At 37.1% G+C, this 19,023-nt stretch overlaps 1 protein-coding gene across 1 annotated transcript; it reads left to right on the top strand.

The window, feature by feature from the left end:
* Positions 1-14,801: 14,801 nt before the first annotated feature.
* Positions 14,802-16,053, top strand: LOC143601168 (acetylserotonin O-methyltransferase-like). The gene is made up of 2 exons (XM_077078646.1): positions 14,802-15,593; positions 15,675-16,053. The coding sequence occupies exons 1-2, from the start codon at positions 14,829-14,831 to the stop codon at positions 15,960-15,962; spliced, it is 1,053 nt and encodes a 350-aa protein (XP_076934761.1). The 5' UTR covers positions 14,802-14,828; the 3' UTR covers positions 15,963-16,053.
* The last annotated feature ends 2,970 nt before the right edge of the window (positions 16,054-19,023 follow it).

Here is a 19,023-nt window from a genome sequence, read left to right as displayed (position 1 = left end):
AAACATAAATTTTTTGTTCATGTTCATTCGTTTATTAAATAAACGAACATAAATGAACTTCCCGCCGAACGGTTTACGAAAAGTTCACCGAACGTTTGGTTCGTTTACAGGCTGTTTTTCCCCGATGATGATCGATAAACTCGATATTGATCTATGAAATCGAAAACGCACGGACTTTGTTTCGGTGCGTTTCAGTACTAATCGATGAACGAAAATGAGAGAACACATAGACGATATGTAAATATTAACTCGTTGAAGCTATATTATCAATTTCGGCAGAGTGACGGTACAAACACTGTCTCGTAAGAATGAATGAACCCTCGTAACTGTTGTCTAACTACCTAACTAAACCTTTATATACTAAAGCTCATTCGTTATACTACATGTTCACATTCGTTAAGATGATTGAGCAGTCATTCGCTATATTCTGAATGCTTCTCATTCGTTTCAATTAGCTCCTCATTCATTAAACATATTCTTTCATTTCTCATTCGTTATTTGCATGCTTCCACATTCGCTATCCATAGTTTATCCATGCATGCTCCTATTATCTAACTTCATTCCATTCGTCACCAAGACTAAACGACATGTCGGTTCAACTTCCAGCACTTGTCACATTTCATGTACTAACAAACTCCCCCTTGACAATTGCTGGAGTTCGTTTAACTTTTAGTCTTTGTCGCTTTCAATTGGTCTTCACGTGTGTCTTTGTACATATAATGCCATGAAGAAAATGCACTAACACAGGCCTAGGTAAAATATATGCAGTATGCGGACCACATCTCCATACATCTGTAGAAGAAGAGGTGGACCAAACCTCTACGGTCTACAAGAAGAACTGGTTGCTCCCACACCCTTTCAAGTTACCAGATTGTTTCATTTGTAAATGAAGGCCTCTCATGCGTTTGACCCGGATTTATGGATATGGGTCTCACCAAACCCGGATAGCCTTTAAATGGGTTATAACATCTCATTATGCTAAAAATTAATCTCACCAAAGATTTAATATGCAAATCCTATAAAATAAGGTTTTGATATCTACTAAAATTAGTATCCGATGGTGCTGGATGGTGATAGTAGTAGTGGATGATGGTGGTGGTGGATGATAATGGTAGACGGTGGTGGTAGGTGGTGGACGCTGGTGGTGACGGACGGTGGGTGGTGATGGTGATGGACAGTGGTGGTAGAAGGTGGACTGTGGTGGTGGAGGATGGTGGTGGTGGGTTGTGGTGGTGGTTGAAGGCGTTGGTGGTGGACAGCGGTGGCGGCGGATGGTGGGTGGCGGGCAGTGGGTATTGGTAGGTGGTGGTGTTTAACTCTCTGCAGACTTTAGAAGATTTTTGAAGTGGATGGGCCAAGTCTACACCAAGAAGAGTTCGCGCAGACGTCTTTTAATGAAACTTCTTTGAAAAAACAAATAATCTGCAGATGGCAATGTATGCGCGTGGTCTACGCGGCATAGGCCAAAGAGCTTGCGTATTCATTTTTTAGAAAAACAAACAGCCCCTAAATAGATGATTCATTCAATGCTTTATCCATGTTAGAGCATAATGCCTAGCACGTAGCTCTTGTGTTGTAGGTCTTGATAGCATGTGATTTGGATTTAAAGTTAACGTTTAGAACACAAGAAACACTTATGCGCCGCATAACTCCCAAACTAGCCTATATGTAGGTTATTTGGCCTTTGTGTTCATTTGTCTTGTTGACCTTTTGGTTCATCTGGTTCAACTTATACCTGATCGAATAAAAAAGGAGATTAAAGAGACGTCTTTGTGTTTTCACCTTGATATGGTTTCTGCACATAGATTATGTGGTAGATCTTATCATGGATGCTCGTACACGTTTATCTAACGTTCCATCATGAACTTTTAATTGGTATCAGAGCCATTTGGCTCATGATCTACTTCGAAAATCTCAATTTCATCTCTTTACTACACATATTTGATCATTCTAGAAGATGTAGCCTTTCAAACCTCACCAAAACTTCACACATTGCAATATTTTTGGTATTGAACAACATACTTAAAATTCAGATAATTTCATCTTCATTTTCCCCACAAAAAGTGTCAAAAACTATCAAGTCACCTTATACGGCTCATAAGTCTTGGGACACATAACTTACACACCTTATAACACCTTTTTGACTACATACACGACGCATAACTTCAAACGTGTAACTTACACACCGTGTATTTTCCTCTCTGTATAACTTACACACTGAAGAAACACCGCATAAGTACTTATATGCCGTGTAAGTTCTTTTGGTTCGAACTTACTTATGCGGCGCATATGTTATGTGCTGCATACAGACTTACACGTTAAAATTTGAACATATGCATTATTGTTGCTTATACACTACAAATACTTATACGTTGATGATTCAAACTTGAATTTTGAAGATAAGACATGTAATTAGGTTCATGTGGTTATTCCCATGTGATTGGATTGTAAAAATAGGTGATTGAATGTTAAAAGAGTTGATGAATCAAGAATAATAAACATAAATTGTCACACCCCGACTAGCACAATGCGGAAGCGTAAAACGGGAATGTAACAGACACCTCTGGTATCAACACATTGTTTATAAAGAAACATTACAAACTAATTTACAATATATTACATTTCTTTGTTCTATCATTTTTTTACAGTCTAGGTGGTACAAACAAAACTAGTTCGTTAACTAAACGTTCTTACTACTAACACCCTTGCTTCTATTCACATAGCATCAACCACACACTTCAGGCAAGTAACAGATCACCAAATTACTCCGATTTAGGTACACCTGAAAAGCAGTTTAAAACGGGTCAACTACTAGAGTTGGTGAGTTTCACGAGTTTCAAGAAATCAGTAATGAGTATTCACAAGTCAACACTTGTAATCATGAAATAAGTATGTATGTAAATGATGTATGTGATGTAACTATGCTAAGCTACAGTGAAGCCTGGACTGTTCGTGCTGCGTGCCTCCATTTCCCACGCTCAATCAACCACTGTGGCCCCTTTCCGCCCACAACATGCCCCGGTAGCTATGTCTAACACTACATAGCTGGTTCGTAAAAATATGGTCATGTGCAAACGGCGCTATGTGACACGGCAACCAGGCCGATTCCGTTTGGGTTTGTCAAACCAATAGTACTATTCACAAGCCACCGGCTCGAAGTTAATCACTGTGATCGTGGGGACTTTCGTGTGTTAGCACTTAGATAATTCACATCGGTACATGTTTCAGGTATGTATATGTAATCAAACATGCTTTTCATCCCAAAAGTTCGTAAAACAGTTTAAAAGTGGGGTCATGAAACTCACGGTTTAGTAGATAATCAGAACTGTATCGGCTCGTGGTTTGTTCGGTCCGCTATCAGTAGTTCCTATAATCAATATTATAATAATATTAATATTTTAATATTATTATAATCTCAATACTAAACTGGGCTGTATAACTAATCTGGGTGTAGCTGGAACGCCCAGAAAGTGGCAATAGGCTTAGGTTGTGATGTTGTTCAATGTCTAATACTTAAAACCGAACTTGGCTCAGACTCCCGATTTCCCAGCTGGGCCAAGTTGCTCGTTTACCGCGTTCAGAAAACACTTATGGGAAAATAAGTCTGAGTAAATGTATTGGTTAATAACATTAAGTTATAAAGAAAGATCACATACTGGGGTCCCGGATTAGCCTTGGGGCCCGTTTCCGTTTATTCAGTTTGATTTGAGAAGAAACGCGCACAATCCACCCGGATTGTCCAGGTTTCTCATAGAAAGGTTCATTTTCACTTAACTAGTCCAAACATATGATTTTTGATCACTCTTGGTGTTTTGATTTTCCCGCAGGTTCACTAGTCGCGAACTTGCCGGTTGTTATAAAAACTGAATTTGTTTAATATTCAGATTAGCATAATTAATTAACCGTTAATCATTAAATTATAAAAATTTAACCACTTATCAATTAAAATATGTAGATTTTTATAAAAATATTTCTGAAATTTATTTACTGATTTATTAATTTATAAAAATTCATTTTATCAGCTATATTTCGCCTGAAAATCGTCCGTTTACCCCAAACAATTTCCAAAAATTCCACAAGAATTCCTGAATACTCAAATCATGTCCCAAAACAACTTGTATCAATTCCAGAATGTAAAAAGCTCGTGCGATATTCTTTTCGGCCCAAATTCGGCTGTAAAAATTACACGAACGCAAATAAACAAAACACCTTTAAACTTCTCCATATGATCCCAAAATTCATATGTGATCAAAATACATCAAATCTGAGTTTCCAGAAAGATTTCATAATTTTTGAAGTATTTTAGCTATTTTTCCCAAATAAACGTCCCAATTCGGTAATAAATTCGCCAAATATTCTCGGATGGTCGAAAAATTACCAAATTTGAACAGGGACTTATTGACATAGTCCCTGATGTCCCTGCAAAATTTCAAGTCCTAAAAATATTCACATCATAACCTTAACCTAAATAGCCCGTAAGCGAGTGTTTCGGCATTACCTTAGCGCGGGGTTTGGCTCGTTTCCGACCTTTTAATCAAGTTTTCAGGTTCTTGTGCTTCTAAGAAAGCTAGATACAAGTCCTATATCACAAACCAAGCAATATTTCATCAACATAACAGCCCTTAAGTTAGGGTTTCGGCTAGTGTACAAAAACGAACTTTTGAACTGTAAAAACGTCGTTTCATCCCTTTAATCCGTGTTTATGGCCAAAAAAACTATCAAAACAGGTTCCTTACCATGTGTATGATCAAAACATGTTTATGGACCATTTTTAGGATTTTTACACGGTTAGGAATGATTTTTAGTAACCAAGACATGTTTTTATGGTATTAAACAAGTTTAAACAAGTGTAAAAGTAGCTTATTTAAGTTGTTTACCTTAGGGTTTCATGAGTTTTTGGCTGGATAAGAAGTTTATGTCCAGAATTTTCAAGAAATAATGTTGAAAATATCTTGTATCTGGTTTAAATGTGAAAGAATAAAAGGGGGGGGGGGGCTGCTGCTGCGATTGGACCATCATGGGCCAACTTTGGGCCCATTTTGGCCCAAGTTTTTGATTTCTCAAGCCCAAACACGAAAAGCCCGGTCCAAATTTAGTTCGGGTTCGGTTTTTGGCGTGAAAAACTTATCGGGTGCGACAAACAGCGCGAAAACAAGTGTTTTTCGGCTAGTTTTGTGTAAAATTATAAAAACATACTATATGTTTGTAAAAATCAAAAATATTTTCACGGATCGCTTAAAACATTTCAAATAAGTGTTTGGTAAGTCTTTTTTGGCTTATCGGATGATACAATGCTTGGTTTGTAACTATCTTTTGCGTTTAAATCCATAGCGGGTGGTTAAACGAGCATGTTTTCGTTTAACTTGTTTGCTATCAAACTAAGACCATATTTCTAGTATTTTAGCTTGTATAGATCGTATATCACTTATAGATGCCCCCCCGAGATATCTGGGTCATAACCCGACCCGTTCGGTTGATCGTTCGTTTGTTACGCAACAGGCGTTTATTTGCTTAATCGGTAATTACGTACTGAGGTGTACCTTGTTTTGGCTCAAATGTCACATAAATGTATAATAAAGGTGTGTTCGGTGATTCATTATTGAAGTAATTGAAGTATGTGGGTGATTGGAATGAGATAGCAGTAAATTGATTGTTGTGAACTCATGAAAGATAGAAGACCTGATCTTAAAGCCGATAGGGAAAAGACTTAAGTGTCAAATCATTTGAAGAGAAAGCCTTAAATGCCACATCATTTGAAGAGGATCGGGAAAGAATAATGTCTAAAGGGTCTTTTAGCCTTAATGATTGAGTTGTTGGTTGACCTAAATCTAAGAAATATCCAAGGAGGAGACTGTCAGTGCACGGAAAGTCTATTTGCTTAGATTCACCAAGACCAAGCACTATCCAAGGAGGAGATTGTTAGAGCATAATGTCTAGTACTTAGGTCCTGTGTTGTAGGTCTTGATAGCATGTGATTTGGATTAAAAGTTATTGTTTAACACAAGAAACACTTATGCGCCGCATAATTTACACGGTGCATAACTTATGCGTCGCGTAAGTCCCAAAATAGCCTATATATAGGTTGTTTGGCCTTTTTGTTCATTTGTCCTTTTGACCTTCTGGTTCATCTGGTCCAACTTGTACCTGATCTTCATATTGTCATATCTTTTGTACTATCACTGCTATCAATGAATAAAAGAGGAGATTATAGAGGCGTCTTTGTGTTTTTCACATTGTCATGGTTTCCGCACATAGCATTGTATGGTAGATTTCATTGTGGATGCTCGTAGATGTCTATCTAACATTCTATCATGAACGCTTAATCCAAAACTGAACTTAAACGATCATAACCAAACATAAATGGATCTGAATTACCATTATGAACAGGTTATGAACATAAACGAACGTAAACGAATAAAATTTAATAAAAGTAATGAATATAAATGAACATATAGGAACGAATATAAACGAATACAAACAAACATAAACAAATATAAATAAGCACACTTAAATAAACACAAATGAACAATGATTCATTCAACATTCAATCCATAAATAAACATAGCCAAATAGAAATGGATTAAAATAGGTCCAAGCATATTATAAACATAATTACAATAAATTAAATTAAAATCCAAAAAAATATGTTTACAATATCAGACATGACAAATGTAAAACAAATTCACCACCGCCATCTCCACCATCTCCTAGACCCGCCACCAACACCACCACCATCTCTGCCTCTCCACCTCTTTCGGACTCGGTTTCGGCTCGCCGGAGTATTCTGTTGCTTCTGTGTGGTGCATAGACGGGGAAAAAGATTCGTCTTGTGTGCCTGATGGTTTGACGGAATGCATTGGGTGTGGTTGTTGATTGTTTCTTCCTTCTCTGGTTTGCCTATTCTCTCTTCCGATTTGTAGGTCATTGATGGAAGGGAGTTCTTTGAGGTTAGGGTTTGCAAATAAGATGAACGTATCACACCCTTCATATTTTCTTACTTAAAACATTTTGAGGAGATGCTATTCAACCAACCAGCAATTCCAACGATTCAAGCTTCAATCAATGATGGATACGATGCACAGGTTCGATACCCATTCAAATTTTCTATTATGTGCATAATGTGTTCAATACAAGTTCAATTTTGCTGTTATCAGAAAATCATATTATGTTTGTTCGGTCAACGGTAAGTAAAATCCACCGTGGAGCAATTTATTTTAGTTGCCATGTCATCAAATTTGGTCTAACTTACATGGTTACCAACATAAAATGGTTATTTGTATTGCAATAAAGGTTATTGGCCTGGAAACAAGTTTCATTTTTCTGCAAATATTATCTCCATTTTTAAGTATTAGAATTAGTTTTCATTGTAATTATTAATATTGCTTGATCACATAACATGGGACGCAATAATTCATGCAAGAAGGCTAAGAGTATAGCATGTCGTGAGAGGCAAAGAAGGGAGATGTTAAATAACATGTGACTTTTTTCTTAACAAAGCTTTCCCTTTATAACACTATATCACTATTTAGTGTAGATGAATTATTTTTTATTGTGTTTATAGATTCTTAAAATTAAGCTCTACTTTGGAACCTGACCTACCCGTCACCACTGATATATAAGTTATTTATACTGTAGATACTATTCAAGTTCTGAATCAACTCAAATCTGAATCTCAGGATTTCAAAGGATGAATGAGAAACTATTGGAAGAAATTACAACATTATAGGTTAGTCTATGAATTACGTATATTATAACAGATATAAATTTGGCAAAATCAACAGGCGAAAGAAACAAACCTCGTGAAAAGAAACTTGTATTAAAGGTGGATAAAGTAAAAATGGAGGATCTGGTAATGTTGGGTTAATCGAGTTATTCACGTGTCTGTGTACGGCTCATCAATTAATATTTTTATATCTTAGTTGGTATGCATGGAATAGGAAAAAAAAAAGGTCACGTACTACAAGCTCGAACTTTAAGATATTAGTGGTTTTATATTTTATGTTTTAGTTAATAGTTTATTAGAGTTTAAGTAGTTGATCTGATTGTTTGTTTTAATTGATTTATTAGAAGTGTATGTGAATGCACATTGGTAAAAGAATAGGTCATATTCTACTTTGGAAGTTAGTGTTTTGTTGTTTTATTTATTCACACGCTGTGATGTGTATGCTTATTTATAGCCACATTTGATTAATGAAATATGTAGCAAGTTTTCTTCTTCATTCTCTGCACTTTAATTTTCTTTACACAAACCCTTAACAGTTTTTCATAGCATGTGTGGAGTGGTTCCTGAACCAACAGGTAAAAGCTATGACCAATAATGCAAAAGTTGTAAGTTATCTAAATTTTTCACTGAATCGGTGCAACTTGCAGCTCTGCAATTATCCGTGTTGCGTAATGGATCAACCAGCGGCCCAAGTAGCTGAGATTGGAGCGAGTCATTTAGGTCTATTTGGTTTGTATGTCGAGTTTTTTTTTGTTTGAGAAATAGTTTATGGTTTTTTTCAATCTATTTTGGCCCAGCACATTTAGAATTCCAAATTTTTAGTGGCCAAGGTTAGAAACAGTTATGGCCAAGAATCTTTTAAGCACCGAATTTCATTAGTGCAGGCCCTTCTGAACCCGAACCCACCAAGCCATAAAAGGCTTTTGTTTTAGCCACCTAAATAGTTTGGTTCTCGATTCCCGACTTACGTACCTGTTTTAGAGTTTGAATCAGTTCCGACCTGTTTGAGATAACTAAACATTTTTGGTTTGGCCCAATACGCATTGCATGGTGTGGTGATTGGGAGTTGGGACGTGTGCCCAGTAACTAAATGGTTCCAGTAACTAAATGGGTCAGAACGGGCTTATGGTTCACTTAAATCTATTTAATTCTTTTCTCTAACTGGTAAACGAGTATTTAGTATTTCGACTAATTTTAATTTTGAGGGATTAGACCTATTATTTTAATTGAAATTTTAAGGTCATTTGTCAATTTATTTTTGTCTTCTAATAGAAACGGATTATTTGAACAAGTAACAACTACCAAGCATGTCTATGAAGTTGCAGCTTAGCGAGTGGATCCTTTCATTGCACAGAATATTAAGTGGTTTTAAAATCAATGAGGGCCACAAATCTATTTCCTGTGGGAAGCAGGTTTTTGTTATGTTGGAAGAAACTGAAAGGATTCTTGAAAAAAAAGTGACTAGACACCATGGAATGTTTAAAAAAAATGAGTTATGATATTAAAAAGAGGTTGATGATGATTATTAGTTTGTGTTCCCCTTTTGCTATAGATTTGTAACTGTTTTTCCTTCGCTTAATGCTTATAATCAAATGCTTAATATATATGAATAGGCAGGTGTAAATTTTGTAACCACTATTTCTTCATCGTGGAACGATTTTGATTTTAATGTTAAAATTATGTGGATTTTAAAAGTTTTTAGTTTCTGTTGCTATATGTATATTTTTTTTTGTTTTGATTTGTTATGGTGGAAATGATTCATGATATCTTTGAAAAATGTGGATTATTAGCGAGCAAGCAAAACAGTTAATACCTAAGGTTTGTAAGAAATAGTCAACAGAGTAAAAGTTATCAAAATGCAAACTTTGGCTTCTATACAGATGCTTATCAGGACTTGATCAATTTAATATGTGGAAATTTATAAATTTAAAAAGATCAAAATTTCTTTTCAGCTATCATAAACCTTCTTATCAGTTATAAAAGAAACTTCTTATGTTGGATCTAATTTTTATAGCTATCATAAATCTAGATGTAATAGAAACATGAAATGTGGATGAGTGGTGCATCGGTTAGGAATACGATAAGAAGGTTTATGATTTCTTTATAGCTGTCATAAACCTTCTTATCAATTGTAAAATAAACTTCTTATGTTAGACAAATTTGATCTTTAAGTAATTGAGGTCAGATCGCTATGAAACTTGGTAGGATAGTGAATCAGACCTTAGAGTGTAGGAAAAACATAAACTTGACCTTAAACAAGTTGTTGGAAATGATTCGGGAGGAACGAGTGACGTTCGGTCCGTGTAAAAGCAAAAAAGATGAAGTTGTTATGACCCAGAACTCGTTTTATCGGTAAAACAAGCATAAGGGGAGGAAAGAAATCGATTAAAACAGAAAGGCACGAAAAACCAGTTTTGAATTAACTTCGTGAGAATTCGATTTGATTCGATTGGAAGAAATTCGATTCGTTTGAATACTCGATTCGTTTTGAAATTTGGTTCAATTCATTTTGGGATTCAACTCGATTCGTTTTGGAATTCAATTCGTTTCGTTTGGGATTCGACTAGATTCGTTTGGGGACTCGATTCGATTCATTTGGAACTCGATTCCATTCGTTTAAAAAGTCGATTTTCTAATGAATTTTTAATAAAGACTTATTAACCTCAGCCAGGGGCTCTACCCTTGGACCCTGCTAGAGGTTGCTGCCCCTTGGATCTCGTTAACAGTGGCGCTACCCTGGATCCCCTTTCGTTAAGGGAATCGCTAATCTAGAAATATGATCTGATTAGGAGTAGTTAAGTGATGCTTGTAATTTGTTGCACAGTTAGCCGTGCCAGCTGAAAAGAGGTGTTACCGTTAACTCCGAGAGGAACAGGATCCAAGTGAGTTCTAGCCCCCTTTTTTTACCTTTAAACGTTTTGGGGCTGTATGCATACTCAAGAAAAAGGCAAAAGATGAATATGACATGTTTTATATGTGAAAGTAAATGTGTAAACTAGTAATAAATTTACTTAACTATTATATGTTAAAGATGTATGAAGAATGTGAGTAAGTCATGACGTGGACACCTTATACCTGTTTACATCAGGAATGCTTGTGAGTAGTTTGCAAGTGCTTATACGATAGATAAATGTTCCATTTATGAAAATGATAGTGTGCTATGGAAAGGAAAGCACAGGCATGAATACAATAAAGGACTAAAAGCCTATATCGTGTTTAAGGCACGTGTTGTTATGGAATTGTGGTCTAGATATAGATACAATGTATTACTGATAGAATAGTATTATATGTATAATATGGTCCAGTTATGGATACTATGGTAAGATGGTCCAATTATGGATACAAAGAATAATGTGGTCTCGTTATGGATACAAAGGATAACGTGGTCCAGTTATGGATACTATGGCAAGATGGTCGAATTAATGATACAATAGTAAGATGGTCCAGTTAGGGATATAATGATAAGGTGGTCCCATTAGGACACTAACTATGGTAACCAATAATTATGTCCGTATATGTGGAATGATTGAATGATATGGTAGTTAAGGAATGTATAAATATACGTTGTGTGAATTTATGGTCCAGCTACGGATATTAGTAGAATAGTTAATTCGTTAAATATATGTTTGAATGTTAGATGATAGAAAAGAAAGAAGATATGGAGCAAGCCATACTAGCACTTGTGTAGATAGTAATATGAATGTAAATGTGTACGAATGTTATGCATAGAAGAATGGGTACGTGTTCATGTGTAAAGGCTTCGGGCCTCATGCATGCACAATAAGTTAGGATGGCAAATCCGTCTGACTTTATACGGCTCGGTCATGGGAAGAATAGGAGGTTCGGTTATGAGCAAGCGTGTACAAGAATAGTCATGGAATGATTGATAGACAGACATAGAAACAAGTAATAATGAATGATAAAGATCATGTCATGTACGAATATTTAAAAGATGCGATTCATTTATAAATCGTATTTTATGAAAAGAAAGAAACGTTAGAACTCACTCAGCATGTAGTTGACTTTTAGTATGCATGCAGGTATTGCTGATGGCACGGCAAGCTTGAGGTGCGTACGAGGCTATCCATAGTGAAGATTTAGTTAGAGATAGAAGTTATTATGAAAAAGTTTTAGTTTCCGCTGCAAATTGTAAGTGCTTCCGCTATAACGAACTGAGTTTATGAGTAAATCCAACGTCCAATGTAGGACATGGGGATCGGGACCTTACATAACACTAAATTAATTAGTTTTATTGCACAATTAACTTAAATGATTTATAGCTTTGACACGTTTATAAAACTGTTAACATCCCTTGGAACGGGCATGGCACATATTGGATGGTGGCAAGACACGCTTATAGATCCATGGTGACAATTGCAATAATTGGCCTCGCACCAGGGACGGACCGACTTTGGTGGGATCGGGGTCCCGGGACACCAATCTTTTTTAAAATTACAGTAGATACGATAGGTTAATTTTTTGAAGGACCCCATAATAATTCTTAGGTGGAACCCATTATATCAAAGTTCTCTTTGGCGTAGTGGCATACCCTTTTCCTTCCCACCCAAAGGTCACACGCTCAAGTCTTACTAAGGCTATTTTCAACATTTTTAATTTGTGTTTCTAATTTTTAATTAACACTTAGTGTTTTATTTGGTTTAAAAGCAAATCTTTTATGCGTTTTTCTACATTTTTATTGAGTATTTCTAAATTCTAATTAAAATTTAGGATTTTACTTGGTTTAAAAGCAATTCCTTTTTGTGTTTTTTATTAAATTCTAATTTAAACTTAAGATCTTAATTGGTTTAAAGCAATTCTTCAAAGATAAAGTTATAGAAATCTCATATCCAAGTAACAAACAATTTAAGGCAAGTTAGAAAAAAGTTTGAGTCCTTATATTCTTTAAACAATACTCGCGCCAACCAACCGGTATGGCGATTACCCCAAAAATTCTAACGTTGGGTAGTGAAAAATGTACACCGAAAAAAGGGACCCCATTGGATGAAAATCCTGGGTCAACCACTTACTCGCACAACGGTGGTGGCAACGAAAAAAGAAAAATTAATAAAACCTAAGTCAGAGACGAGAGAAAGCAACATGCAAAGAAATTTGTCATACAAGGTGTGTGGTATGAGAAGATGGCCAATGATCAACCAAGTTCTAACGGTAAAAATGATGAAAAGAAAAAAGAAGAGAGAGAAAATAAGAAGATAAGAACCATATTTTCACCATAACATCTTTAGTAATTATAGTAAAGATTACCATAAGCACCAGTTTATTATTCTTTCTTTATGATAATTTTTGTTGGGACTTATATTTTAGACCGAAGTATCGAATTATTATTATCATGGGTGAAAAACAATTAATATTTTTGGTCTCAACCAAGGGTGGATGGCTTGAAGACCAAGTCATGCTAGACTAGTATAAATAGATGTATTTGTTAATTTGTCTAGTATGAGTGTATTGTGTATTGTGTGAGATCTAGGGTTTTATCTCTTAGAGAGAGCTGCCGCTCCAGGATGAGCTCTCCTGGAGGTGGCTGATCTTTATTGTATGTATGTGTGTATGTATGAGTGCTCCGTATGACAATCTTTTGACTAATGAAATCATACTACCACTTCTTTATTTGTGTTTTGATTACATATATTTGTTCATCCAGTCTATTGTTCATTGTAATCGATTCAGACTCTCTCCTAAAAACCACTCATCCGTCCAAAACACCTTTCAAGAGTGAATACGATTCTATCCTAGCTCAGATCTAAGCTCCACCGTTAATAACGACCATTATTCACGCTTCCGCACCGGGGCTCGGGTCTTGTTAATTTTAATTATAACTTATACATTTAAAAAAAAATAATTATAACTAACAAGCGTTGAAGCAGTACGTCAACACGAATTTGGTCGATTTCAGTTACGTGCGTTATAAAACAAAAGAAAATTATAAAAATTAATTGAGATGGACCAATGGGGGTGGTATCGGTCGGTAAAACTCGAGTGCTGGTGAAACCGACCAATGTTGATTTCGGGCGTTGAGGCAGTGAGTCTACGCAAATTCTGTAGGATTCCGTCACGTTCATGAGGATACTATAACTTAAAAAAAAGTTAGTATCCGGTCGGTTTTTGTTACGTTATCGAAACTAAAACAAAACACGGTGAGTTTATGCGATTTTGGTCGATTTCGATTACATTTGTGACGGTACCGAAACTAAAACAAAAAAGTCGGTAAAACCCGGTTTTTGGTAAACCTCAAACGCTGTTGGCCCCGAACATTGTAACAGTGAGTCAACGTGAATAACCGTTTAGTTATCAAATTTAAAAAAATAGTTCGATCCAATTAAATGACGCCACATAGACCAATCATGGTCATGCGGCGCCAAACTTTCCATTTGTTATAGATAAAAAACAAAAAAAAATTATAAAAATTGAGATGGACCAATGGGGGTGGTATCGGTCGGTAAAACTCGAGTGCTGGTGAAACCGACCAATGTTGATTTCGGGCGTTGAGGCAGCGAGTCTACGCAAATTCTGTAGGATCCCGTCACATTCGTGAGGATACTATAACTTAAAAAAAGTCGGTATCCGGTCGGTTTTCGTTACGTTATCGAAACTAAAACAAAACACGGTGAGTTTATGCGATTTTGGTTGATTTCGATTACATTTGTGACGGTACCGAAACTAAAACAAAAAGGTCGGTAAAACCCGGTCGTTGATAAACCCCGAACGCTGTTGGCCCCGAACATTGTAACGATGAGTCAATGTGAATAACCGTTTAGTTATCAAATTTAAAAAAAATAGTTTGATCCAATCAAATGACGCCACTTAGACCAATCATGGTCATGCGGCGCCAAACTTTCCATTTGTTATAGATAAAGATAAAGATAAAGATAATAATAATAATAATAATGCACACACCAACATCTTTAATAATTATAACCAATACATTTTTTTTAATTTATTTTGGTTCTGACCCGATAATACACGTCATAAAGGATATTTAATGTATAAGATTCTTGGAGCCAATCATTTTAGTGTATATTAATATTAATATATCGCCATTTAACCACACCACCCTCTTCACTTGATTCGCCCATCATATCTTGTCGTCATGGCTACAGAAACTATAATGGAGAATAATAATTCCAAAGAAGAAGTGACAGCCCAAGTGGAAATATGGAAATATATCCATGGTTTCACTCCTATAGCTGTGATCAAGTGTGCCATTGAGCTCGGGATACCCGATATCTTACAAAATCGTAAATCTCCAGTCACACTCGATGACTTGGTGTCGGAAATCGGGTGTTCACAGCCTGCATTGTATAGGATCATGAGGTTCTTGATCCACTGTAAAGTGTTTCAAGAAAAACGTATATCTGAAACATCTGTTGGATACGCTCTAACACCGAGATCTAGACTCCTAACACGAAATGGAAAAAATAGCATGGCTGATTTAGTGCTTTTAGGGTCCAATCCGGTTATATTGGCTCCATTCCATAAGTTAAGTGATTGGGTTATGAGTAACAAAGACTTGCCTTTTGATGCGGCACATGGCACTGATCTTTGGGGGTTTGGTGCTAAAAATCCGGAGTTTAGTAAATTGTTCAATGATGGAATGGCGTGCGATGCTCGTGCATGCGTGGCCGCAGTTATTGAGGGTTGTCCTGAGGTTTTTGAGGGGGTGCGGACATTGGTGGATGTTGGTGGTGGTAATGGAATGGCTTTAAGGGGTATTATCGAGGCGTGTCCAAGGATCAAAGGCGTTAACTTCGATCTCCCTCATGTAGTGTCAGATGCTCCGAGATCTATAGGTGTTGAACACGTTGGAGGTGATATGTTTGATCATGTTCCGAAAGCTGATTTTGTTTATTTGATGGTTAGTCTAATGATGGAAACCTTTGTCCCCAACAAATATTAATTTTTGTTTAGTCTAATGATTTTGTTTGTGATGTTATAGAAAGTACTACATGATTGGGCGGACGAAGTATGCATTGTGATACTAAAGAAATGTCGAGAGGCTATTCCACAAGATACAGGGAAGGTGATTGTCGTAGATGTAGTTGTGGGACACGAAGACGATGATGGTGTGGGATTAATGTGTGATATGGCAATGATGACTTTAACAAGTAAAGGGAAAGAGCGGACTTTGGATGAATGGTCTTACGTGTTTCTTGAGGCCGGGTTCACTCGTTACACTGTAAAACACATTCGAGACCCTCATTCTATTATCGAAGTTTATCCGTGACTCTTTGTTCTTTAGTGTGTTATTTTAATAATGAAGCATTGCAATGCTGAGTTTCCTGTGTTTCTCATTTGTAGTGTTATGGAAGAATACAATTATGTGACTTCTACTGTTTAGATAATCAAATATGGTAGTATTCAAATTTCGTGTCTATTTTCGCAGAAATATTAATAAGTCCGGCAAAACAGAGAGGCTAGGTTCTCTAACGGGTTAAAACACGTCGGCAGCAAAATAATTTTTGGTTGAAAACAATTGTTTTAATGAATGTTTAATTTCATTAAAAACGAAGCTAGTATACCGACAAGCTTATCCTTTGGCATTCCGTTAGTAAAGGTGGATGCCAATGGAAATTTATTGTTGATTAGTTGTAGGAAATATGACTTCGGGCCGGGAACTAGGTTACATACGGATATTACCTGTATATAACACTTACCGATCACCGATGGATATCACTGATGGATCACTAACAACTTTTGGAGTGCCGTCCACAAACATTTTTTTCGACAGATTACCAACAAGGGCTCCTTTAAGTTTTACCGATAAGAATTAATTTTAAAAAAAATTATATTTTTATGTTTACTGGAGAAACAAAAATAAATTACAAATTCTAATTATTAAAGTTAAATAACGCAGCTACAAAAGTTAAAAATAAATTACCGTGACATACAAGCCTGTTTAGCATGTCTCGGTCTCATATTGAACTTGCGTTGTCATCAGGTTTAGACCGTCGATAATTACCAACATGGCATCCATTTGTGATATTCCATTGTGTAATTACTCGTGGGCAAGGCTTCTCAAGCCCCCCTGTGTGTGTGCATGTACATATATATAGTATGTGTTGTTTTTAGTTTTTTTTTTTAAATAAGAGATTTTCCATATATTCAGCAAACATGTCACGTCAGAAAAAAAAAATTAATGGAGTTAGGTCCGTTAAGTTTGTGAGTGATATAAGAAAATAAGTTACAAGTTAGGAGTGGTGGGAGATAAATCGTTAGTTGAGAGTGTTATCGTCGAATAAGTAAAAGTTGGGAGTATTAAATAAAAACCAATATCCCTATTTATTATGATAATTTTAATTATAACTAATACATTTTTTAAGATGATTTTTTTGGTTCTGACCCGAGAATACACATCACAAAGGAAATTTAATTTATAAAATTTTTGGAGCCAATTATTAAAAAATTGATCCAATCATTTTAGTGTAATATTAATATATCGCCATTTAATCACACCACCCTCATCACTAGATTCGCATATCATATCTTGTCGTCATGGCTACAGAAACTATGATGGATCGAGAATGATAATTCTAATGAAGAAGTGGCAGCCCAAGTGGAAATATGGAAATATATCCATGGTTTCACTCCTATAGCTGTGATCAAGTGTGCCATTGAGCTAAGAATACCCGATATCCTCGAAAAACGTATATATCCGGTGACACTTGCTAACTTGGCTTTGGAAATCAGGTGTTCACAGCCTTCATTGTATAGGATCATGAGGTTTTTGATCCACTGATACATGTTTCAAGAAAAAATTATATCTGAAACATTTGTTGGATCCACTCTAACACCAATATCTAGACTCCTAACAACACATGGAAAGAATAGCATGGCTGATTTAGTGCTTTTAGGGTCCAATCCGGTTATAGTGGCACTAGGTGATTGGGTTCTTAGTTGTAGAGTCCAGTTTTATTTATTTAATCTTTTGTATTTACTTAATCATTAATCATTGTAACCTAGTTGTAGGGGTATGGTATTAAACCCGGTTTACAATCCTAAATTTATTATATTTGGTTTGTTTTATTATATGGGCTAATACATTTGTTATTGGGCTGAGGAGGTTTGTGGAGGTAGCCCTAATTGGGCTAGGCCCATTAGGGTATCATGATGGTGGCCATGAGACTCTATATAAGGAGGTCTTCACCTCCTTATCATGGGGTCATGCTCAGTAGGTGCCACCACCAGTTTTTGTGTCTGTGAACAAGAGATCTTGAAGATCTCTTAGCGGTCACCTCCACACCCCCAAAACACCACTGCAGATCGCGAGCAGCCGGAGGAAAGGATCAGCAGACCAGGATGCGGTTCATTCATCTCGAAATCCGTGGAAGCTCCGTCATGAGTCAGGTCAGATTCCATTTCGTGCTTCGACATTGGCGCCATCCGTGGGACGGCAATGAACCACACTGGCCTCTCTTCTCGGCCCTCCGATCCGTTCATCAAAATCTCAGGAAGAACCACCGAGCTCTTGGGGAAAACCCTTAGATCTATGTTTTCAGATCTGGAAAATACTTCCAGATCTGGAAGATGCAGGAGGAAACCACCAAGCTTTTGAGGAAAATCCTTAGATCTGTGTTTTCAGACCTGGAAAATACCTCCAGATCTGGAAGAAACAGGAAGAAAATGAGCTTTTGAGGAAAACCCTCAGATCTGGGTTTTCAGATCTGGGTTCGTCAGAGCAGCAGCCACACCTCATATTCATAGGTTTATAAACCCTATCAGATCTGTTGGTTTTACATAAAACCTACCTGATGTGGATATTCAAAACCTTTGGGTCGCGCGCGCGCCCAGGCGATTACTCTGCGCCTCAGCGGGTCGCGCGCGCGCGCCCAGGCGATTACTCTGCGCCTCAGCGGGTCGCGCGCGCGCGCCCAGGCGATTACTCTGCGCCTCAGCGGGTCGCGCGCGCGCCCAGGCGATTACTCTGCGCCACAGCGGGTCGCGCGCGCGCGCCCAGGCGATTACTCTGCGCCACAGCGCGCGCAGCGCGCGCCCCAGGCGATTACTCCGCGCCACAGCGGGTCGCGCACGCTCCAGGCGATTACTCCGCGCCACAGCGGGTCGCGCGCGCGCCCCAGGCAACCACTCTGCGCCTCAGCGGGTCGCGCGCGCGCGCCCAGGCAATTACTCTGCGCCACAGCGCGCAGCAGTTTTGCATTCGCGCCACCGCATACAAGTTTTCGCATACATGTTTCGCACTTTTACTAATTTGAGCAATATGTCAACATTATATTGACATCAAATTAAAAAGAAAGCGAAGTAAAATATACATGCGTGAGCTCCAAGCT

The sequence above is a fragment of the Bidens hawaiensis genome, unplaced genomic scaffold, assembly GCF_021521415.1.
Source record: "Bidens hawaiensis isolate Kalapana, Puna unplaced genomic scaffold, B.hawaiensis_p1.1 tig00055809_1, whole genome shotgun sequence".
In the NCBI taxonomy this organism is placed as follows: domain Eukaryota; kingdom Viridiplantae; phylum Streptophyta; class Magnoliopsida; order Asterales; family Asteraceae; genus Bidens; species Bidens hawaiensis.
This window is presented reverse-complemented; position numbering and strand designations above follow the sequence as displayed.